This window comes from Sorex araneus, chromosome 2 (assembly GCF_027595985.1).
Source record: "Sorex araneus isolate mSorAra2 chromosome 2, mSorAra2.pri, whole genome shotgun sequence".
Lineage (NCBI taxonomy): Eukaryota > Metazoa > Chordata > Mammalia > Eulipotyphla > Soricidae > Sorex > Sorex araneus.
The window spans coordinates 40,721,140-40,746,108 of NC_073303.1; the positions used below are offsets into that span (position 1 = coordinate 40,721,140).

Below are 24,969 nucleotides of genomic sequence, written 5' to 3' on the forward strand. Positions count from 1 at the left end.
TTTATCACTGAGTCCTCTATATGCCTGGTAAATAGTAGACTCTGATTAGACCATTTTTCTTTTTTTCTTTTCTTTTGTTGCTTTTTGGGTCACACCTGGCAATGCACTGGGGCTACTCCAGGCTCATGCACTCAGGAATTACTCCTGCCGGTGCTCGAGGGACCATGTGGGATGCTGGGAATTGACTCAGGTTGGCGGTGTGCAAAGCAAACGCGCTACCCGCTGTGCTATCGATCCAGCCCCCTCTGACCAGACCTTTGCTGAGCATTCCTTTGCTCCCGGGGCTTGACTGAATCCTTCAGGACTTTTGTTTGTTTTTGGACACACCCAACAGTGCTCAGGGCTTACTCCTCCTTTGACCACCAGTGAGTTATCATTTATTTATTTAAAGGAGAGGAGTGGTGTTGGGGTGAAGGCTTGGGAGACCATGACCAGGTTTAGGGAGACCCAGTGTGGCTGCTGGGGCCTGAGAGCGCTTCAAATAGTGGTGCCTGGGATCAAACTCCCACATGCTATGCAGTGCTCCATTGCCCCATTTTGAGCCATATCCCTGGCTCCTGCAGTGCTCACACATGTGCTCACCTCTGGCACATGTTTTAGCCGAGGGTGCTCACCAAGGGGTCACACCTTTCCTGGTGGTGCCTATACACCTGGCTGAGGTCACTTGTGGGGCAGAGATCAGATTGCTGAAATGCTGGGGGTAGGGGGGTGTAGGTAGGATGCTGGGGAGCTGAACTCAGGACCACATTTGCAAGTCTGCTGCTTCAAGGAACTGTGCTCCTTGACTGCCACGGGTAGTCTTTATGCACATTCACTAGGGATCCTGCCATCCTCCTAGGCGACTCGCATTTCACATGGAGAACTTTCCAGTTGCTGGCATCTCATGGCCAAGACTCTAGGTCTTCCCCAATCGGTCTGTTCTAATGGAAACATTTTGGCCAGGAATTCTTCCTCCTGCTCTCAGACCTCCATAACCTTTCGCTTTCTCAGTTTCAGCACCATCCTTCTTGTGTCCTCATGGATCTTGGACTCAGTGAAGTCAGTGTCCCAACAACGCTCTGCTCCAGTCTAAATTCACGTGTGTCCTCTCTGTTACTTCTGCCCTTTCTGGGGTAGGAAATACAAGAAAAACGGAAATGGACGCAAGGCCAAAAGGGTGGAATTGCCAAGCTTTCCATTTCTCTGTACTTCACTGTATCATATTCTCTTCTCTGGCTCACACACAGCAACAGCCAGCAAAAGCTGGTCGCCAACTCCAAGAGCTGGGGGTGGCATCATGAAGCTTTTCATTTTTCTGCACTCACTAATATATATATTAATATATATTTCATTTTTCTGCACTCACTAATATATATATCTGCACTCACTCATATATATACATACATGTATATATATATACATATATATATATACATGTATGTATGAGAGTGAGTCTCTGGCTCACAGACAGCAGCCGCCGGCAGAAGCAAGTCCAGCCAGGTAGCTCACGCGGCGGGCCTGGGGTTTCGCGGGGCATGACGGGCCGAGGGGCGTGGCCAGGGCCGGGGGCGTGGCCAGGAGGGGCGCGGGCACGCGCACACAGCACGCGCCGTGCGCGGCCCCGGCGGCGGCGGCGGGGTTTGGTGGGCTGCGGTCCGCGCGCCGCCGCGGCCGCCCGCTTCGGAGGCGGGAGGGACCGACGGAGAAGGCGCGGGCCCGACGGAAGCCATGTTTGTGGCGCGCAGCATCGCGGCGGACCATAAGGACCTCATCCATGATGTCTCCTTCGACTTCCACGGGCGGCGGATGGCGACCTGCTCCAGCGACCAGAGCGTCAAGGTGCGCGGGGCGCCCTCGCGCGGGGCCGAGCCCTCGAGGAAGGGGCCGCGGCACGAGGCGCCGCCGCCCGGGCGGCCGCCCCCGAATCCGGGACGCGTGTGGCCGGCCCCCCGAGCCCGCGAGGCCCGGCGGTGCGGAAGCCGCGGCCCGCCCGCGCCGCCATGCCGCCGCGTATTGTGGAGTCACCGCGCCGCGGGCCGCTGCTGTGCGCCTGCGCGGGGCTCCGCGCGCGCTCCCGCCGCGGGGCCGCGCCCCGGACTCGTGCTTCCGTCGCGCGCGGGCCGTGGGGTGCAGGGGGCGCGCGGGCCGTCGGCTTCGCGCGGAGCCGTTTCGCGCCCTGCTCCTCCCCTGGGAGCCCGTGTTTGAAGTTTCTCGCTAGTTGGGTCCGGGGGACTCGGCCCTGGGACCCAGACGTCGCAGTGGGTTCCCGGCGGGGGCTCCGCGCTCCCCCGGACACGCTCCTTCCCTTACGTCCGCGTGGAAAAGCTCGCGGGTGTTCCTTGTTCTCGGTGGGAGAAAACTCGCAGGTCTCCGCCGGCTGCCGGCGAGTGTAGACTGCCCTGACACGCAGGAAAGCCCCCTAGGAGATGGCAGTGGGTTGGCTCAAGGTGAAGAGACCGAAGGTGAAGGCGGCAGTGTGAATTATTTGCATTTTCGACCACTGCAAAGTAACCGTGGAAGATTTTTTTTTTCACTTGTTGAAAATAAAAAGTCGGGTTATGGTACCTGTGATTCCTTCAAAGGATTTTATTGACGAGTGGTTTTCGCTTTTAAAGTGGTGCTGCCAAATTCATGGATTGATTATACTAAAGAGGCTTAGGATCGGCTTTTTAAAATTAATTTTGTTATGGTAAAATACTGATTTTTAAGGGTGCATTGTAATTCAGTTGCGTTAAGCCCGGCCGATGCAACCATCCAACACTACATCCTCAAACTTTGTCCTTTCATCCTAAATTGAAACTCAGTTTTCAGTATTGCCAAGGACCCAAGCCTGGTCACACATGGGAGAGGCGTGCTTGCTACCACTGAGTCCCTCCCTGACCCTCAGGACTTTCATTGTTAAAATGGGGTGACTTGTGTTTGTGTCTGTAACACTTTGTTTATATCCATTGGCCATCCACCTTTTGGCTATTGTGAATCAATAATAGAAAATGTCACCCATTATTACTGAGTCTTGAAGTAGATTTCTCAATTTGTAGGTTTCATCCATAGGTTTCAGGAGCAGTGTTGAGTGAAAGTCCTTAATAGTTTTAAGTTTTAAAAAATACATAGTTTGGGGCAGCCATTCCTTGGAGATTCTCAGCAGCTGTCAGGGCTGGGTGGTGCAGTGCTCGGGCCCTGCAATGTGGTGCTGGTTGGCCAGGGATACTGGGGCCACTATTATGCTGGTAGAAGGAATGGGGTGGGGGGGAGACAGGACATGCAGTTCCAAGCATCACACTGCGCCTGTTGCATCAGAGCACGTGTTCCAACCCTGTAAACTATTTTTTAGGTCCTTCTATGTGTGTTTGTGTTTAAATAAAATGATTTTCTTAGACAGGTTCCAGTAGAGAAACTTAGGGAGATTTTGTGTGTGTGTGTGTGTGTATGTTGTACATGTAGTATGTATATATGTGTGTGTGTATACATAGTAGTACACACACATATGTGTATATATATGTGTGTATATATATATATATACTCACTTTTTTTTCTTTTGGGGTCACACCTGGCGATGCACAGGGGTTACTCTACACTCAGGAACTGGTGGTTCTCGGGGGGCCATATGGGATGCTGGGAATCAAACCTGGGTTGACCACATCAAGGCAAACGCCCTACCCGCTGTGCTATTTCTCTAGCCCCATACACATAACTTTAAAGAAAAATTACATTGTACTATTATTTATACTACCAGGAACAGTATTTCCTCTGTCAGTCACTGGCATTACTCTTTCAATTTAAAAAATTTTTGATAATGTACACATATGTAAAATTGACCATTTCAACCACTTTTTTTTTTCTTTTTGGGTCATACCCCAAAAAGGGATACTGCACAGGGGTTACTCCTAGCTCTGCACTCAGGAATTACCCCTGGCGGTGCTCGGGACCATGTGAGATGCTGGGAATTGAACCCTGGTCGGCCACATGCAAGGCAAACGCCCTACCCGCTGTGCTATCGATCTGGCTCCCTGGAATTAACTCTTTTAACTGGATGGTCTGACTTTGGGGTCCAGAGGCATCTCTGTAGCTTGTTGCTCTCTTCCAAGATTTGTTTGTGAGTCTCTGGATCATGGCCACTAATGAGTTTATATGATGCCAGAGGCAGTTTCTGGGCCTGTCTTCCAGGCCCACAAAAACCGCATATCTGAGTTTTTCAGCCACCCCCATGTCTTAACTCTTAATTTCCAACAGTAGTTCCGAATTCTCCCTGCAGTCCTTGGTACAGACCCTATTTTGTGTCCTGAACGTGTCTACTCTAGAACCTCAGAAAAAGTGGAATCAATAATACTTGTTTTTGTGGATTTGGCTTGTTTGCTATTCATACACATTATAGCATATGTCAGAATTTCTTTCTGAGGCTGAATTTATGCTCTATCCTATTGGATATGACATATTTTCTTTATCACTCATATGTCTGGATTTGGATTAATTCTGTATTGTAGCTGTTGCAAACAATGCTGCTCTGAAGCTGGTATAGAGCCATGATCTCTTCAAGATTCTGTTTCCAGTTCTTTTGGGTATAAACCCAGAAGTGATATTGCTGGATCATGTTAATTCTATTTTCAGTTTTCCAAGGAATCTTACAAAGTTTATAGCTGTATTTTTTTAAACATACTAAAATGCCATCCTTTTAGTAAGATTTATCCAAAGTCTTTTCCTAGTGTTTCATGGGCCAAAATTTCAAGGTTTTAATTCTTTTCTTAATTTTTTTTTTCTTTTTTGACCATATACATGATGCTCAGGAGACGTAATGCCTGGCAGTTTTGGGGGAACTAATTAGTTGTTGGGGATTGAACCCAGGTTGGCTGTGTGCAGAGCAAATGCCCTACCTGTACTATTGCTCCAGCCCCCAGGATTTGATTCTTTTGGGTTGTTAGGTTGTTGGGCTGGAGCGATAGCACAGTGGTTGGGCTTTCGCCTTTCACGTGGCCGACCCATGTTCGATTCCTCTGCCCCTCTTGGAGAGCCCGGCAAGCTACTGAGAGTATGGAGCCCGCACGGCAGAGCCTGGCAAGCTACCCGTGTGTATTGGATATGCCAAAAACAGTAACAATAAGTCTCTCAATGAGAGACGTTACTGGTGCCCGCTCAAACAAATCGATGAGCAATGGGATGACAGTGACAGGTTGTTAGGGTGCAAACTTTGTTTTGTTTGGGGTTGGGGGTTGGCCCACACCCAGCTATGCATTGGGCTTAGTCCTTGCTCTGTGCTTCGGGATCACTGCTGGCAGGGCTCACAGGACCTTATGTGGTGCTGGGGTACTGAGCCCAAGCCAGCTGCATACAAGGCTAGTACCCTCCCTGCTGTCCTATCTGGCCCTTTTAAATTTCCCTCTCCCAGTTTGCTCCCGCTCCCCTTCCCTCCCTCTCCCTTATTGCCTTGCCAGGGCGGCAGCTCACGTGCTTGGTTGCATTGGCTGGAGGTAGCACAGTCATTGGTACCTTGGGCGAGCAAGACGGGCTCCCTACCCTAGAGATAGATACCCTATCTCTGCCCTGACCCTCCACCTTAGGGGGAAGGACTTCTGCTGATACAACTCTAGGTTAGGACAGATAACTAGAATAACTGTTTATAGCAAGTTCTGACTTGTGCTTTATATACTTTTTTTTTAATGTGGTTACATCAGTAGTATGTAAATTTGTTGGCATAATGTCAAGTATCTGGAATTAATGTGTATTCTCATTTTAGTATTTTATTATTATTATTATTATTTTTTGCTTTTTTTGGGGGGTAGGGGTCACACCCAGCAATGCTTAGGGCTTACTCCCAGCTCTGCACTCAGTAATTATTCCTGGCGGTGCTCGGGGGGACCATATGGGATGTTGGGAATTGAATCTGGGTCGGCTGCGTGCAAGGCAAATACCCTACCTGCCTGTCACTCCAGCCCCAATATTTTAGTATTTTATTTTATTTTATTTTATTTCATTTTATTTTATTTTATTTTTTTGCTTTTTGGGTCACACCCAGCGATGCTCAGGGGTTACTCCTGGCTTTGCACTCAGGAATTACTCCTGGCAGTGCTTGGAGGACCATATGGGATGTCGGGGATCGAACCTGGGTCGGCCGCATACAAGGCAAACGCCCTACCCGCTGTGCTATTTTAGTATTTTAAAGACCTAAAGTATGAGACTCAGTGGCATCAAACACGCTGCTATAGAGTTAATTTGATCCAGATTATGGGAATAAGAAAATACATTAAGAGTTGAAAAGTACATCTCGTTACTGTAGTGCCTATTTTGTTTGTGGGTGAGACACCAACATTGCTTTCATGTTTGGTCGATCCTCATTATTTGCACATTCTGTATTTGTGAATTTATCTTTGTGCCCAAATTTATTTATAAAGTCCAGACCAGTACCTAGAGACTTTGTTGACATACGCAGAGTGGCAGAAAATCGGCATCACTCAGTGTGCTTTTTCCTAGTCTGTTTGGTACTGCTTTAAAAAAATGTTTGTTCTCTTTATCATTTCAAAGTTTAAAATGGTCCCAAGCATAGTGCTGCCATTTTGTAAGTGCAAGAGGACTGTGTGATGTACCCTCTGGAGAAACTATGCCGGGGAATATTTATTCAACCTTGAATGTAGTGCTCTTGGCCATGAGTTTGTTAACAAATGAGTTTGGTGTTGTTTCAGAGAAAACCTGGCAGTGCTCGGGTGTGACTCCTGGCTCTGCGCTCGAGAATCACTCCTTGCATGCTCAGGGAACCATATGGGATGCCAGGATACAACCTGGGTTGGCTGCGTGCACACACACACACACACCGCTCCACAGGCTGAGTGCATGCTTTTTGTGGAGGAGATCTGGGTTCCATCCTTGGCACCAAATTGTTTCGGAATCTATCAGTGCCAGATGTGGCCCCCAAACTCAAAATAAAGAACTAAAAATAAAATGGAAGCTGTTAAGAGATAATTGCAACACACATACAACAGGTTGTCTTGATTAGTTGCTTGGTACATATGCTGCCAGAGAAACTCCTATGAATGAATCACACTCTCCGATTTCCCTGTAGGAGTGAAGTTAAGTATTCACTAGTTCTATGTGCGTGACAACTTTGTAGGCCGTAAATACTGCACATTAGGCGGCGGACGGTGACAGAGTTGTCTACTTCTTCAAGCATATTCTGTCATCTACGTTCTTAGACTAGTGTCTGAGACCCTCGAACTCTTGGCACATGTTAGATTGATGATACGAATGTTTATTTCCTGGTGGTAGGCTTGTGGATTTTATGTTCCTTTCTGTCCAGAGGGTACTTTGGGGTTCATATTTTTCATACTAGTTTATTGAAATTCTTGTCTAAAATATTTATTTTTATAGGTCTGGGATAAAAGTGAAAGTGGAGAATGGCATTGTACTGCTAGCTGGAAGGTTAGTATTTTTACAACTCAATTATACCACATTATTTACATTACAGTGATTTGCTTTGTAATCAATTTTCAGTTTAATTGAATGGAAATGTTTATTTGAGGATGTTCAATGACTTAACTGTTTAGTGTTGAGAAAATTGTAAGATAAAATGTAACAGAAATATACTTAAGAAAATTTGTAGTTCTTGGGACCAGAGAGATAGTACTCTGGGTATGGCATTTACATTCATGAAATGAACCTGGGTTTGATCCCAATTGCAGGTATCTCATATGGTCCCCTGAGCCCGCCAGAAATTAGTTCTGAGTGCAGAACCAGGAGTAAACTCTGAGCACAACTGGGTGTGCCCCTCCCCCTCCAACCACCAAAAAAAAAAAAAATCCCCTCCCAAACCAAAAAACAACAAACTGTAGTCTTGGGGGCTGGAAAGTTAGTATAATGGGTTCAATCCTCAGCACCACATGTCGTACCCTGAGCCCTCACCTGGAGTGATCCCTGAGCACAGAAGCAGGAGTGATACCTGAGCACTGCTCTGTATACCACACACAAAAAAGAAGCTTGTCGTTCTATAGTATACAAACAAATTAAAAAAATTTAGATTTTCAGTATTCTATAGCTTTTTGGGCCATACCTGGCAATGCTCAGGGATTACTCCTGGCTCTGCACTCAGGAATTACAGTTGGCGGTGCTCAGGGGACCATATGGGATGTCAGGGATCGAACCTGGGATTGCAATGTGCAAGGCAAGCTTCCCACAAGCTGTGCTATTGCTCTGGCCCCAGATTTTCAGGGTTTTGTACTTACCTTTTCCCTTTACATATTTTAAGTGGTCATGATGTTTTGTACAGTTTTCTTTATGTATTTATTTATTTTGGATTTGGGGCCATACCCAGCAGTGCTTACGGCTCTTTCCTGGCTCTGTGCTCAGGTATCCGTCCTGGTGGGCTTGTGGTCAGCCGTGTGCAAGGAAAGCACTTGACCCATAATACTAACTCTCTGGCCCTAACTTTTAACTTTAGAATTAAATGTTAAATCAGATAGCTTTTTCTTTCTTTCTTTTTTTTCTTTTTTAAAATCAGATAGCTTTTTAAAGTCCTATCAAAGTAAAGTGATCTGTCTGGTATCTTCCAAGTAAAATCAAGTATGGTGAAATGTGAGTCAACTTGGGTTTCTTTTTAATTCATCAGACGCATAGTGGATCTGTGTGGCGTGTGACATGGGCTCATCCCGAGTTTGGACAGGTTTTGGCTTCCTGTTCGTTTGACAGAACAGCTGCTGTATGGGAAGAAATAGTAGGAGAATCAAACGATAAACTTCGAGGACAGAGTCATTGGGTAAGGCGTTTATTATTTTTTCTGAAGTCTAGAGCTGAGTACCCCTCATTGTCCCTGAGCCATAAGGTAGAGTCAGAGTCTAAGAGTACGTTTTGTTGGTCATTTTGCTGTCTTTTTTTTTAATTACCGTAACTCTCTTTCTTTCTCTCTCTCTCTCTCTCTCTCTCTCTCTCTCTCTCTCTCTCTCTCTCTCTCTCTCTCTCTCTCTCGTGCACGCACACACACACACACACAAGATCATCTGGCATTTGTCTTTTTTTTCTGATTTAATTTCATTAATATGACCCCTTATAGTTCTAGCAAAAGGAACAATTTCATCTAGGAGTTCAGTAGTGCCCCTTTGTGAGTCTATACACTATGCCTTTATCTACTTATCTGTTGTGGATGCAGTTAGTGGGGTTGTTTCCATGTCTTGGCACTCATACATGGCATTGCACTACCCCCCTTGTTGTTACCGTTGCTGCTGCTGCTGCCATGATCAGGTTGCACACTTGAGGTGCTTGTTTTTGGGGGGTCTTGTGCTCTCAGTTGTGGTGTACACTTAGGGGTGGAGGGCCTGGGCAGTGAGGTACACACGGTCTGGGTGCCAGCACTTGCAATACTCAGCCTGGCCGTGCATGAGCCTGGTTGTGAGTGGCTGCTGGGTCCCGTAGTCCCCTGATGAGCACCACAACTAAATGCGACTGACCCCAGTGAGCTCATCTGCAAGCACCGCAACTGAAGGGTGTAATGATCAGGGCCGAGTTTGTGCGTTCCAGTCAGCACCGCAGCAGCAAAGGAGGAAGAGGGGAAGGCATGAACCCAAGGGCATTTTTTTAAAGTCATCTTTATTTTATTTATTTATTTCGGTTTTGGGGCCACACCTGGCAATGCTCAGGGGTTACTCCTGCCTCTGCACTCAGGAATCACTACTAGTGGTGCTTGGGGAGCCAAATAAGGTATTGGGGATTGAAACCGAGTCGGCTGTGTGCAAGGCAAACACCCTACCCGCTGTTGCTCCAGACTCCCAATGGCATTTTTACATGATTAATATAAACCTTATAAGACCAATTTTCTTCTGCCTTCAGTGAAGTAATTACAGGTACTTGTTACTCATTGCCAGTTATGTATGTTTGGTATTTGCCAAATGCTGTGTAGGGAATTGAATACCAGTTTTTAAATAACCTTCAGACCAAAATTATCCTAGTAAATGGTGAAAGAGTTCTGTGTGATGTCAGACTTGTCCTCTTTCCACTTTTTCTAATTTATTTATTTTTTGCACTTCTTTGAGTTCCATTGTTAAGTTACTAAACTTCTTTTTCAGGTTAAGAGAACAACTCTGGTGGATAGCAGAACATCAGTGACTGATGTGAAATTTGCTCCCAAGCATATGGGTCTGATGTTAGCCACCTGTTCAGCTGATGGGATAGTGCGAATCTATGAGGCACCCGATGTCATGAATCTCAGCCAGTGGTCTCTGCAGCATGAGATCTCGTGTAAGCTAAGCTGTAGTTGTATTTCCTGGAACCCTTCAAGGTAAGCCTAACACAGCAGACTGTGATAATATATTCTAGTGAAAGTAGTAAAGCTAAGTGGTGGAGAATTTTCTCTAAAAAGCTTTTAGATAGTCATGAAGCCTTCTGGAATTGTTTTCATGGCTTAAAGTAATAAATTCTAAAATGTAACCAGGATATTTTAGGTTAGGGTAGTTTTTTTTTCCCCCCCTTTTTAAAAGCTTTTAGGGAAAATTTTAGATGTATCAAAAGTGGTAACAGAAGTACAATAAACAGATCTTTCTACTCATATTTGATTATTACTCGATTTGCTTTTTATTTCTTTAAAATTGTTTGGAGACTTAGTACTTTTTCAGATCACTAATTTGTTTTAGGTGAATGTTTGCTACCATGTAGTAGTACCATAAAATGATCAATTTTAACCCTACTATGTTTTATTTAGAGACAATTAAATTTATATTTTAAAAGGGTCAGGGAGATATTAAAGCGGGTAAAGCTGCTTGCCTTGTATATAGCTGACCCTGGTTCAATCCCTGGCACCACATATGATCTCTTAATTTCACCAGAAGTGGTCCCAAAATGAAATGAACAAAAAGGCAGAAAAAATAAAGTGAACACTTGCTCTTTTTCTGTTTTCAGCATTTGTATTGAGTTATGATTCACATTACTTCCATCAACACCACACCAGTGACCAGAGTGCTCCCCTCTCTCTATCAGGGTCCGAAAGGCCCCTCCCTGTCCTCCACCCACAGCCGTCCCTAAACACTTGTTTTTTGCTGTGAAATGAGGAAATTCTCAACTAAGGTTGTTGACTGGGATGTTTCATAATTTTATACCATATTATTATAAATATACATTTAGTCCTCATTCAAATATTTAACACGTATAAACAAAATAATTTTTAGAACACTAAAAGTAAAGTTTATGTGGTATAGAGAATACTGTGGAATTGACATTTCCTTGGCCAGTAATTTTATTCCTACAGCACTTCACAGTTTACTTGATATTTCTCTCAGGTGATTTAAAACTTTATAAATCTTTAGTAATAACCAGTTTTTTAATTACATTATAAATTAATCTGAGTAAGGGAGGGAGGCAGTGGAAACCATATAGGTAATTGGGATTAGTTACAAATAATGATTCAAGTTAGAGTTCCGGCCAGTGGAGTTCATTGTCATTGCTGCTTTTATTTTGCATTTTTCAAAAGAAATTAATTTCTTATTTCTGCAGAGAATGACGTGTGACTGATGCCTTCAAGTGGGGTAGCTTTTTACAGCTTTTCTTCCACCTGTCTCTCTCCGTCTTCAAGATTTTTTTTGTTGGGATGGGGTGAGAGGAGGTCCCCACTTGGCAGTCTGCAGGGCTTATTCCTTGCTCTGTGCTCAGGGGTCACTCCTGGTGGTGTGGAGTGACTTTATATGGTTCTGAAGCCAGATCCATCAAGTGGAAGGCAGGTGCTGTACTATGTCTCTGGTTCTCAAGTTTTTCTTTATCATGATTTTGGTTTTACAGAATTAATTTCCATCCCACAGTTATTGAGCAGTTTTTTTCAGAAAGAAAATCATCTTTTATTTAGAAAAAAAATCTGTAGAATGCTTAAAATCTTGTCCATAGGAAAAGGTGTTATTTTTTTTTAAATTTTGTTATTATTATTTTTTTGCTTTTTGGGTCACACCCAGCAATGCACAGGGGTTACTCCTGGCTTTGCACTCAGGAATTACCCCTGGCGGTGCTCAGGGGACCATATGGGATGCTGGGAATCAAACCCGGGTTGTACGCATGCAAGGCAAAAGCCCTACCCACTGTGCTATCGCTCCAGCCCCAGGAAAAGGTGTTTTAAGCAGTGCAGAAGAACCGTATTCACAGCTCCAGGTCATATATTCCCAAGGACGACCCTCTAGGGTGAGGCTCGGGCAGGTGTTTGGGAGGGGTCTAGGCACCAGTGGAGATGTGATGTCTTGTGGATTGTAGAGCAAGTTGATACCAGTATTTTAAAACTACTATGAAATGTTTTTTATATTGTGTAAAATATGGTTTCTTATTTTTTATTTTTAGCTCGCGTGCTCATTCCCCTATGATAGCTGTAGGAAGTGATGATAGTAGTCCAAATGCGATGGCCAAGGTTCAGATATTTGAATATAATGAAAACACCAGGTTAGTACTGCTTTGGTTTTAATTATTCTGAATTACATCTAATTAAAAAAAAAGTTATTCCTTGTTTTCTTAACCGAATGATGCATTGCTCTTTACATATTTACTTCTTATGATATGCCAAGTTTTAGGCCTGTAAATGATAGAGGTGAAGGTAATTGGGTTTTCATTATGTACCAAGTTTTAGGGGAAAAATTGTAAAAGATGGTTATGAATCTTATAAATTGGAAGAAAGAGGATGCTAAGACTTTCTGTGGGAACTAATCTAGTTTCGGGGGACCAGAAGAAAACTTGTGGATGGGTAGAAGTTATCCGAACAACAAAAGTAGAAAATTCAAACAAAAAAAGGTAGAGAAAGCTGTATGTGATAAGGCCTGTGAACAAGAAAGCCATTATTTTTTGCTGTGATTGGAAGGTAATAGTCAAGGGAATGTGGTGAGAATCTGCAAGACCTAAATTTAATATTTAGAATTTTTTGCGGGGAGGGCACACCAGGCAGTGCTCAGGACTTTACTCATGGCTCCTTGCCCAGGGTTCACTCCTGTGGACCCGAGATCATGTGGGAGACTGGGGATCAAACCCACAGAGGCTGTATTCAAGGCAAGTGCCCTATTTGCTATAGCTCTGGCCCCAGAGATTTTAATCTCGGTGTAGTATGAAGCCACGGAGAGTTTATATGTTGAGGAATCATTAATAATAATAATTAGCAGTATAACTTCTCTGTAGATGTAGAAAGTATGTTTCATGGAGGGAAACATTAATGGGTACAGGATTAGAAAGCTCTAAGACATCAGGTGGCATATTTCAATGATTTTATAATAGAATAGTGGAGAAATGGTGATGGAGATCAAGAGAAGTGAACAATTTTATACAGTTTTGTAAGTTATATCAAGAGAACCTGGTGGTCAGTTGGATGTGAAAGGTGAGGAAGAGGTACAGAGCTGTTAGGATAATTTCCAGAGTTCTTGCTTAATTATTCAAAGGATAATGTGTATTTTGTTGAGATAAGGAACTCTGGAAATGGATAGGGTAGGAGAGAGTATGGAATTATATTTAGAAAATTAGTTTGGGTCATATAAGTTATCTGCAACAGTTTTGAGGGCTGTAATCACTTTCAGAGTTGTATTCAGAATCTTGCAGGAGAAAATCCATCAGGGGACCTAGAGACTGATGGTGTAGGCAAAACACTTGGTAAAATCACATATTGGTTTGGTGAGGCAAGAAAGAGTCTAGTTGCCATAGACCCTGCAGTTCAGAAGTTTGAATTTTTTGGCTCTACCCAGTTGTATTCAGGCCTTACTCCTGGCTCTCTGCTCAGGACATTCCTGATGGCACTTTGGGAACCATATGGGGGTGCCAAGGATCCATTCAGTGTTGGTACATATAAGGCAAGTGCTGCAACAGGCTCCATTGTTACTTGGTTTTTAAGTTCCTACAATTGTGTTCTGCCTTCCTGGAGTCCTGTTTTTCCTCCGTCTGCAGCATCGCTGTTCTGTACAGCTTGTTGTAGATAAATAGAATTGTCAAGGTAAGTTAGACTTTGCTAAAGTTCCTTTATCAATCACTGTAATGTCAACTCTGACTTTTATCTGTTTCACTCTTATTCTGGCTCAACTGTTTAGAAAATTTAGTCCCACCCCCTTTAAAAATTAAATTGTGGGCAGGGGTGCAGGTGTTTGGGCCATATCTGATAGTGCTCAGGGATCAGTACTGGCAGTGCTTGAGGGAGCATACGTGGTGCTGGGGATTGAACAGGATTGACCACAAGCAAGACAAGCATCTTAATCTCTTGTATTGTCACTCAGATTTGTTATTTTAATTTTGTTTGTTAAGTTTAATGGTTACAATTTAGGTCTCATGTTTATGTAAGGTTTTGATGTACACAGTTACCACACCTCACCACCACCTAAGTGTCCTGTGTCCAAGTATTCATTATATTTGATACTGTCCATTCTCGTTTGATTTCTCTATATACCACAGATGAGATCATCTAGTATTTGCCTTTCTCCCTCTGACTTGGTTTAATTTATGTCATACCCTTCACTTCATCTAAGCTGCACTGAACAACAAGATTCTGTCTTTCTTTCCTTTTTTTTTTAACAATTGAGTAGTATTCCATTGTTTATATATGCAACAACTTCTTTATCCATTCATCTGTCCTGGGATATTTGGGTTTTTCCATATTCTAACTCTTGTACTGTGAGCTTAAACAGGTATGCATATCTTTTAGAGGAATTTTTTTGTATTTTGGAGATAGATGCCTCAGTTACCCTTTTGTTTTGTTTTATTTGGGGCCAGACCAGTGGACAGGACTTACTGCTGGCTCTGCATTCACTGATCACTCCTGTTGGGGCTTGGGATGTCAGGAGTGCCAGGAATCTAATCGGGTTGACCTGTGCATGGCAAGTGCCCTACCTGTTGTACTATCGATCTGGCCCCTGAATTATCCTTAAAAAAAAAAAAAAAGAAATAATGGCTAATGAATCCAGATCTCATTCTAATTAAGTTTTTGTTAAATTATTTAAAAAGAAATCAAAGGAAAGAATCTGGAGGTTATTAGTATCTTAGGGTTGCCGTAGCAGATTACTCCAAACTCTTCTCTCGAAGCTCTGGAGGCTGGAAGTAAAAGCCAAGATGTCATCGGGATTGTCTTTTTCCCGAGACTCTTCCTTGTCTTGTCCTGTTTCAGTGTCTCCAGGAGTTCCTTGTGTTGTGGCAGCAGAACTCCAGTTTTGCCTTTGTCTTCACATGTTTTTTAAAATTTGTTTTTCTTTTGTCTTTCATAAGAACAAACACTTTGGGTCTAGAGTCTGCCCTAAATGTGGAATAATCTCATCCTTAATTATATCCTCAAAGACACCGTTTCCAGATATAGCATTTATAGTTCAAGGGGTATGAGTCATCTACACATTTCATTGTGGACCACGTGAAAATAAAAACAGGTTATCTTGACAGTGATTTAAAAAATATGTTTCTGAAATTTTCGATGTGAATTGTGTTTTCAACAGGAAATATGCAAAAGCTGAGACCCTCATGACAGTTACAGACCCTGTTCATGATATTGCGTTTGCTCCAAACTTGGGCAGGTCTTTCCATATTCTAGCCATAGCGACCAAAGATGTGAGGATTTTCACACTGAAGCCTGTGAGGTGAGTTCTCGAAACAATTACACTGTAAGATGTTATTTGTGATGCTCTTTGCACTTACTGTATTTGTGGTGACAGCCGACAAACACATCAGGTATAAATGCATGGTTCTGGGGGTGTGAGGAACTGAGTAACGAGGAGGTTTGTGTTCTTTTGTGCTTTATTTAGCTTGTGATTTTGAGCCTCTACATTAGTGTTTCCCAAAGTGGAACACTGATGTTTTCTACACTGTGACTGGGAGTGGTGGGGGAAACTGAAATGGTCTAGCCGATTAGTTACCTCAGGTGCAGCCATGGGGGCACTTTCTTAAAGATGCTGAGTGATTTTTTTTTTTTAAGGGAATAGCAGATCAAATTAGTTTGGGACCTCTGCTCTAAGTTTAATAGGTACTCTACAAATGTTTGAACGATATATGGTGTCTGCTTAGTGAAAACATAGTATTGAGGTATTCTTGTGAAGAAACTATTTAGCTCATTTTATTTTAAATTGGGTGAGTTCTTTTTCTTCTCCTTTTTTTCCCTTCTGCTTTATTATTATTATTATTATTATTAGTGGGGGGAGTCATACACAGCAGTGGCTCAGTACTTGGGATCCTGGTGGTCTCGGGACTATCTGGGATTCCTGGCATCCAGATGAACTGGATGCAGGGCAAGAGCCTTACCTACTTTACTATCACTCCGGCCCATCATTTTATTCTTTTTCTGAAATTGTTGATTTGTGTCCTCAAACTTTTTGGGGAACACAAATTCTTGTCATTTCTTTCTTGTATGACATAGTAACCAAAAATAAATTTCTGTGGTGAAATCAAGGCAGGTGTGGGAAGTCAAAGAAAAGTGACATGAGCTTATGGGGGAGAGCAGCGCAGATGCACACATTCTTACATGATAAAACGGCAAATATGTGAGAGACCATTTGTATTTCTTTTACTTAAAGAAACTTCTTATTAACAGGAAAGAGCTTACTTCCTCTGGTGGGCCAACAAAATTTGAAATCCACATAGTGGCACAGTTTGATAATCATAATTCTCAGGTGTGGCGAGTTAGTTGGAATATAACAGGAACAGTACTAGCATCTTCAGGAGACGATGGTTGTGTGAGATTGTGGAAAGGTAAGATGTCAATAAAGGAGTTACTGCTTTATATTGTTACTTTAGAATTTTTTTCCTTAGAAATATAAATTTTAATATTTTAGAAAACATGTTTCTGCAGTTATTTGCAGAATATCATCAGTTTATCTGATTTGTAGCTGCTAATACTTAAGTGAAATACTAAGTTTACATGTAGAAAATAACTTTTAAAGTTAAAAGTAAAATTGCAACTGATTATAGTATCTTTAATGAAAAGATGTTTGCTGTGTAGGTAACTTGTTGACCTTTACCTTGTTGACTATAGATTATGACTATAGTCATCTCTTACTAAGTAGTTGCTTCAGTCATCCAACCCTTTCTTGAAAACCTTGTATCTTCTCTATGTCTACACCTTCCAAAAATTTATATATCTGATGTGAACAGGTAGTACAGCAGGTATATTGCTTGCCTTGTATGTGACAACCCGGTATGACCCCCAGCACTGCGTATATTCTGCCAGGTGCAGCCAAGGGTGATCCCTGAGCACAGGGCCAGGAAGAGGAAGCCCTTAGCACTGGTGGGTGGTACAAGACAAGGAATAAAATGAAACAAAACCCCAAAAGTTCAGTAATCTTGGTGTCATCAATTCTCAAAGTATCTTACAAATGCCATACTGATGTGGTCTACACTTTTTCTGTTATCTTCTGGACTGAGACATCCTTATTTTTGCACTACTCCAGATGATAACCTAAATTTAGGATTTAAAATTCTAGCTTAGTTCGGTTATTCTGAACAGTTGCTGTTTTATAAAATGTAGTATAGCTGGGTGTGTGGGCCTTCTTTCAGTTTTAAGCTGTGATGGAGCGAGCCAGAGTATCTGTCCTTCTGTAATTGGAACTCAAGGACTTTGCTGCTTTTGCCTGTCTCTGGACTTTAGTCAGGACTACCCAGCTCGATCCCAGCAACCTCTCTGCGCTGGATTTCTTGAATTCATTTTCTCCAGTGGCCAACTTTGCATTCAGAGTTTGGACAAGTCACTCAGAACTCAAATTTTTTTTTTTTCTTTTTGGGTCACACCCGGTGATGCACAGGGTTTACTTCTGGCTCATGCACTCAGGAATTACTCCTGGTGGTGCTCGAGGAACCATATGTGATGCTGGGAATTGAACCCGGGTCAGCCGCATGCAAGGCAAATGCCCTACCAGCTGTGCAATTGCTTCAGCCCCTCAGAACTCAAATTTTTGTTAGCTGCATACATTCTCTGAAGATATTAGGCACTCACATGATTTCGGAAACCAAGGAGATTATACCACTGTTCTACATATACAGTTAGTTGGAATTCATTATAATGAGAACAACTTTAATACTAATTTACTCTGATAGTACTGATTTACTCTGATAGTACTGAGGCTTAAAGAACCTTGCTAATATTTTTCTTGTCTGGAGGAGGTATGGTGAAGATTTTGGTGTTTCTTTTTATTTTGGGGCAACACCCAGTGTTGTTCAGGGGTTACTCCTGGCGCTGCATTCAGGGATCCTTCCTGGCAAAGCTCAGGGGACCGTACAGGGTGCTAGAGATCAAACCTGGATTGCTTAAGTTAGTAATTCTTGTCATATAGTTAAAATTGCATTATTTGTGCTTTGTTTAAAAAGATCGTTAACATTTTCCTGAGAAAAATAAAGAGCGCTCATGTTTATAATGATAAGGACGTGAATACACATTTGTGCCTTGAACATATGTATTAATCTCATTAATGTATTTGGCCGTTTTCCTTTCAGCTAATTACATGGACAATTGGAAGTGTACTGGTATTTTGAAAGGTAATGGGAGCCCTGTCAATGGGAGTTCTCAGCAGGGAAACTCAAATCCTTCCCTAGGTTCAAATACCCCAAATCTTCAAAATTCATTAAATGGATCTTCTGCTGGCAGGTAGGCTCTTTTGTGGGGAAAATAAAAATTATTTTTTTAAGAAAAATTCTATTATTCATATTAAAGATGCCTTATTTAATTTTAACTGAGAGAAATTCACAACTGATTATGGATGTTTTAAAAGTCACATATTTTAGCTTACTTCATCTTGATATTTACAGGTAGGTTGTAAGGCTATTATTCTGAAGTGTAACTTTCAAGCAGAAACGTCCTAGATAAGTAATTATATGTTAGTGCTGATAGTATGCCCTTTGAATAGGGGCAAACTGAAATTTCAAATAAAATACGTTAAAACTTTGCAGAAGAGAGTTCAATGGTTTGCTTTTATGTTTAAAATTTAATGACTATTATAAAAGGAAAAATGGTAAATTCTGAGTTTCTGATTCCTAAATATTGAGTATATTTTAGGTTCTTGTTTATCTTAAATAATAATGTCATCTAAAGAGCCATCTTCTTGTTTTCATATTCAAATTTCAAAATGTGAATTGTAAATTAATGTTATTTTAATATGCCATTGTGAATGATTTAGAATACAATTCTGGAAACTTCAAAGCACAAACTTAAACTGTATGTGATTATCCTTTTGTCAGATTAAATAATCAAAAGACACAAGATAGTTGTATCCACATTTCCCCAATTATTCTCTTATTGTTATATTTTTACAAAGAAGTTCTTCTGTTTGATTTTGTGGTTTTAAAGTATTTGCCTAAAAGCAATTTCAGGTTAGTATAGAACTTAACATATTTTAAAGATGATTTCATGGAGCAAAGGACAATAGTGTTGATTTTTAAAAAAAAATCTTTGTTTCAGTTGCTGTTTGTATGCATATTTTCTCTCATAGAAAGCTTTGAAGTTTTGATCTGTGTTCTTACTGTGCTAATAACCATGTGTTAGATCTGTGATGCATTTTCCCTTCTCCATTTGTATTATGTCCTTTAACAGAAAGCACAGCTGAGTACAAGCTAACTGGAGTAACTTTGCTGTTTTGCTGCTTGTTGCATGCACACAGGAATGGAAAGTGAGCTCCTTTTCCCCTCCCCCAGCGCCGTTTGACCTCTCCCAAGATACACCAGCAGCCTGCTTACTACTAAACGCAGCCCAAAAGGCCTTTTAAAAAAACAGTGTATATCATTTTTTTTTGTACTAGCCAGTTTAATGACACTATTTGAAACTTTTGGAATATAAATGGAGAGGCTTTTTGTTGAAACTATTGCCACCAAAACAATTTTTTGAAATGTTCTTGAAAGTAATCTGGATTTTTAAATTAAAAGGAAAGTTACCATCCTTATAGATAGATGGGTGGAAGAAAAAGTATCACCTTATCCCACCTGGAGAATATAGACTTATTTCTTTTGTTTTCTAGAACAGTAAGCTAAAATGATGAATTTTTATAATTTTAATTTGGAACTGAATAAATATTTTTCATAAAGATTGTTTTGAGTGCTAATTTGTTTACCTTTTATAGAATTGGTTTATATATGATACAACTGTCGTTTCTTTGTAATATTTATAAAATATACAAGGAGAGTAGTAGTAGTAAAATGAAAGTTATTTGACTGTACAGTTTGTAGTCAAACCTATGGTATTGCTTAATTTATAATTGGTAGTAAAATTTAAAGACTTTGTAAATTTTCATTCATAAATTTCATTATTCACTAAAGAGATAAATGTTTCTAAGTGTGCTTGTGTAGTTTTATGGTAGGATGCTATGGCTTCAGGTCTCCTGCAGGTCACAATTTGGATACATACTACAAAAGCAAGTTAAATTTTTCCTAAGATATTGCATGTCACGAACCTCACCAGTGATTCCATGTCCCAGAATATTTATAATTTAGCTGGCTGCTTCATTTAGTTCATATCCTCTAGAATTCTTTGATGACAAAGCTGTAAATCTTTAAATTGCAAAATTCTAAGTGTTACGGGTAAGTTATAAAATGGCAGAATTATGACTGTAGTATGTATTCATTGAGCCCTTTTACTTACAAAATTGTGTAGCTGTTTCTAAGATTTTTGCACACAAAAAGCTAAGGATGTGCAAAGATTGCGCCTTCAAAGTATGTTGCAGTAGCTTAGCCTTATTCTGTGAAAGTGTATTGAATTGGTTTTCAGTATCATGTATGCACTAAAAAAAGAAAACAATCTGCTGCTACATTGAATCATTGCTTAATTAAAGAAAACAACTTACTAGTTTTGTAAATTTACAGGATAACATCAAATATATTTCTGAGAGATAAGAAAATGTTTTAAGTTATAAAATTGTCTTTGTAACATTCACTGATAATTTTTTTTTTAACATTTTAAGTTGAACAGATTGTATTTTTTTTTCAAGTTTCTATACTTGCATAAGCAAGCTTGATTTGAGAAAGGGTCTTGATTTTTGCTATTATGTTCTATTAGTTTTGGCATGAATATACTAAAGCTTTTCTTTTTTTCCAGCATGTGTTTTCTTCTCTTTGGTTCTCTTTGTATTTACTACTTTTCTCTTTTTCTTCTGTTTTTTTTTTTCTTTTCTTTTCCCCCCTCCCTCTGTTGTTTTTGTTTGTTTTGGTGTTTTGTTCCTGTCTTCATTGTTTCAGGTATTTCTTTCCCCCTCTGGATTCCCCACGGGCTGGATCGAGATGGTCCAGTTATGCCCAGGTCCTTCCTCCTCCTCCTCCTCCTCCTCCTCCTCTGGTAGAGCACTCTTGCGATGCTGACACTGCCAACCTCCAGTATCCTCACCCTCGCAGACGATCTCTCTCTCGGCCTCTTAATCCCTTACCTGAGAATGAAGGGGTTTAAAACACTGATTAACACTTAAAGGCCTTAAGTGCTTGTAAATGCTTTCATTCCTGGCTGCTTTTTGTTTTTCTTTATTTTCTTTCAGAAGATTTTTCTAATTTAGGTTCTGTCTTGCATGTATTACAACAGAACACAGTGTTTGGAACCTAATTTGTGCTTCTGCATCAAAGGCACATTTGCTCCATTGGTTAATCACCTTTGATGAAATGAGACATGTACAAGTAACATTAATTGTGAGAATTACACACAGTAGCTGATTTCAAAGTGCCTGTTTTGTACATTTTATTTTGAATTGTTATCATGGTGTTTTCTTATGGTTTGTCATATTGGTTAATGTGAAAGCATATCATCATGAAGTTTACTTTGCCTTTGAGACATTAAAATATATTTTTTAATTTTACAGGCTAATGTTGCAATTGACTAGTTGTAAAATAAATCATTCCTGTGTATAAAGCAGCAAAACATAATATGGACTGTTTGGTGTGACTTTTTTTTTTTTTAATGAAATTGCCTTTCATGACTTGGAATTACTGTTTAAAGTTTTTGTAATTATTCTCCAAGTAGGTTATTTAATAAAAATGTTTTTTAAAACATAAAAATCTGGTGCTTCATAAGTAATGGGATATCTTTTGTTTGGTAGTTAGTAAGGCCTACTCTCCTTAAAATATTTTATTATGCTTTAAAAAAAAATCCAGTTATAGCTGGGGCTGCGCTCCATAGAGAGCACATATCTGAGGACCTGGGTTGATCCGTGGTACCACCAAAAAAAAAAAAAAAATCAGGTGTAGAGAGAGATTGTCTATTTAAAAAAAGGCATAAAGTTAATGTGTAGGTTTTCATCTGCATCTAACATGTTGACTTTCAATTCAGTCAGACAACAACGTAGGGTCTAATATTCTTTTAGATTTTGAAATCAAAGTATACTTGACAATAATTGTGGTAAAGTCCTTAAAACTGTAATAGTTTTGGTTTACTTTTCTCAGAAATTGACAAGTATAATTTCAGGGTTAGAGAGGGATGTGTTTTATTCAAATAGAAGCTCGAATAGTGTAGCAGTTCATTAAAATAGCAGCTGATATAAATGTTAGAATTTTGAAAGATCTTTTTATTGAAATATTTTACAGTGTAAGTTTAGTATTTCAGTTGGGCACCATTGAAAAGGGTGCTCTTCTTTGTCCTGTCATTCTTCTCCCTTTCTTCCCACCCTACATTACATTTCCTTTCTTGTAACCACTAATTGGAATGACACCTTTCTTGAGATAGTGTTGCACTCTTAGAACTTTTTAACATGTAAAAGATAAAGTAACTAATAAGGTATTTGTATATCTTACAGATATCTTAGTGGGGCTGGAGTGATAGCACAGCAGGTAGGGTGTTTGCCTTGCACGTGACTGGCCCGGGTTCGATTCCCAGCATCCCATATGGTCCCCTGAACATGGCCAGGAGTAATTCCTGAGTGTATGAGCCAGGAGTAACCCCTGTGCATCGCCAGGCGTGACCCAGAAACCAAAAACAACAATAGCATCAACAAAAAAAACCCAAATATCTTAGTGAATATTTTGTTATGTTTGCATAGCTTATAAATATCTTTTTCAATTGACAAGGGGTTAATATCCAGAATGTATTAGAAACTTCCATAATTCAATATCAAACACAAAAACCCAATTAAACAATACTGCACACTACCACTAGGGAAATACAAATAAAAATCAAATGCAAATAAAAATGAGCTGTCACTTCATGGTCACTCAATACCTCCATTGCAAGGCTTATAAATATCTTAATGAACATTTTGAGGCTGGTTTGTATAAACATTGAACTGTTTTGCCTGCAAAGTTAACATTTAGCTTTCCAAAATGTAAGAACAAAACCCTTTCCAAATTTCAATGGATTTAATTTTTTGGAAGACTTAGATTTTAAAGTCTCATAGACTTATATTCTGTTAAAACACTTGAAGACTTATGGGACTCGAGTGAGAGATCAGAGATTAATTCTCTGGCACTAATTTGGTCCTCAGCAATGTAGTTGTGGCACAAAAACAAACAAAAAAACCCAAAATACAAGACTGATATTTTTTTCTTTCTGTTTATTATGTGACCGCATTGGAGGTGCTTGCTTACCCTAGTGAAGCTCTGGGGTTCATGTGGTATTGGGGATGGAACTGTGGATCTCACACATGCCATGCATTCATTCTACAACTTGAACTGTGTCTGACTCATACACTTGTGTTTCAAAGCAGGAGGTTTAATTTATGGTTGAATCCAGCTCAGAATTAAGAGTTCATGTCTGTGAAGGGTTGGAAAGATGGCTCGAAGAGTACGTGCTTTATGGAAGTTCCAGGTTTGATCCCTGGTACTCATTTTACTTTGAACTACCAGGAGCTACCTTCAGGCACTGCCAACAGTGTCCCAAAAAAATAATTCATGTATTCAAAAATTCAATAATTATAAATTGGATGATGGATAGAAATCCTGCTCAATTTATCTTGAATCATATGCAAGGTATTTTGTTATTAAACATTGGAATTTGTAAAGAAGTTTGTATGCAAGGGCTGGAGTGGTAGTACAGCAGGTAGGGCCCTTGCCTTGCATGCGGCAGACCCAGGTTTGATTCCTGGCATTGCATATGCTCTCCTGTGCACTGCAAGGAGTGATTCCTGAGTGCATGTTCTAGTGGAAGAATTGTACAGAATTTATGAGATAATTACATGCATAGTAAAAAGAGGTAACATAAAAATAGTATGTTCAAGATGGTATGATTTGGAAGAAATGTGGAAATTTCAACAGGTAAAAGTAGAACTTGGAGGAAGGTAGAAATTATAGTTTATGACCTAGAGGTAAAAGTGGTCTATGTGTATTTAAATTGCAGGTTGCATGGGAGATTAATCTAAAACTCTAGAATCATACCTTGTGAACATTGTAGAGGTTTTGGGCTTTGGTGGTTGGGTTTTACCACTTAAAGTAGCAAAGAAAAACTATAGAAGATGACGGTCTTGGTTGGGGGCTTTTCCAAATAGTGGTCAGAAGGCTGGTACCCACTGGTGGTTTTTGGCCAGTCAGGCTGGAGGGTCAATGCAAGGGCATGTGGCTGCTGTGCTGCTCAGGATCTGCAATGCTGGCTATTACCTGGATCATTCTAGCTGCATTCGAAGCCTCCAGGTTGCTAAGCAGTGTTTGGGGACCATGGAGTGTGAGGGATCTGATCAGAGTGAGGACATGCCACTGTCTCTAGTCCCCAGTGCTGTCTTGTCTGAACAGGATAGGCAGCACTTCTAAATCCATGGGAAGTGCTTCTGGCCTTAAGCATTCCTGAAGGTTTGGATTTTTTTTTTTTCTTTCTGGGTCACATCCAGCGATGCTCAGTGTTACTCCTGCCTGACTCTGCAGTTAGGCATTACACCTGGCAGTGCTTGGGGAACCATATGGGATGCCGGGGATCGAACCCTCTGGACTATAGCTCCCACCCCAAGGTTTGGAATTCGTTGGGGTTTCAGTTCCTCTTCAAATAGCAAGTAAGGTTGGTAATGGCTTCCTTATTTTCCTTCTGTTACTGAGAGCTTTCATGTTCCAGTGTTTGTGAGGTTAGCTGCCTTCTCAGAGCAAACCTGACACAAGTACGTTTTTTTCTCCTTACTTTATCACTTGTATTCCTGTTGTTCTCGATTTGTTTGAGCGGGCGCCAGTAACCTC

At 40.9% G+C, this 24,969-nt stretch overlaps 1 protein-coding gene across 2 annotated transcripts; it reads left to right on the forward strand.

The window, feature by feature from the left end:
* The first annotated feature begins 1,574 nt into the window (after window positions 1-1,574).
* SEH1L (SEH1 like nucleoporin) lies at window positions 1,575-21,873 on the forward strand. Of its 2 annotated transcripts, XM_055127302.1 has the most exons (10): window positions 1,575-1,818; window positions 7,333-7,383; window positions 8,567-8,713; window positions 10,017-10,228; window positions 12,262-12,360; window positions 15,366-15,506; window positions 16,454-16,611; window positions 18,349-18,499; window positions 19,442-19,517; window positions 21,076-21,198. In XM_055127302.1, the coding sequence occupies exons 1-9, from the start codon at window positions 1,708-1,710 to the stop codon at window positions 19,452-19,454; spliced, it is 1,083 nt and encodes a 360-aa protein (XP_054983277.1). In that variant the 5' UTR covers window positions 1,575-1,707; the 3' UTR covers window positions 19,455-19,517; window positions 21,076-21,198. The 2 variants fall into 2 exon arrangements, with proteins under 2 accessions (XP_054983277.1, XP_054983276.1); XM_055127301.1 differs by lacking the exon at window positions 19,442-19,517 and having other exon boundaries at window positions 21,076-21,873.
* The last annotated feature ends 3,096 nt before the right edge of the window (window positions 21,874-24,969 follow it).

What these genes read in the sequence shown, in the direction of transcription:
- SEH1L (XM_055127301.1), top strand. Translation starts at nt 1,708, where the DNA reads ATGTTTGTGGCGCGCAGCATCGCGGCGGACCATAAGGACCTCATCCAT. An exon ending in GAATATAATGAAAACACCAG is followed by an intron (nt 12,361 to 15,365) that starts GTTAGTACTGCT and finishes TGTTTTCAACAG; the next exon opens with GAAATATGCAAAAGCTGAGA. An exon ending in TTGTGTGAGATTGTGGAAAG is followed by an intron (nt 16,612 to 18,348) that starts GTAAGATGTCAA and finishes TTTTCCTTTCAG; the next exon opens with CTAATTACATGGACAATTGG.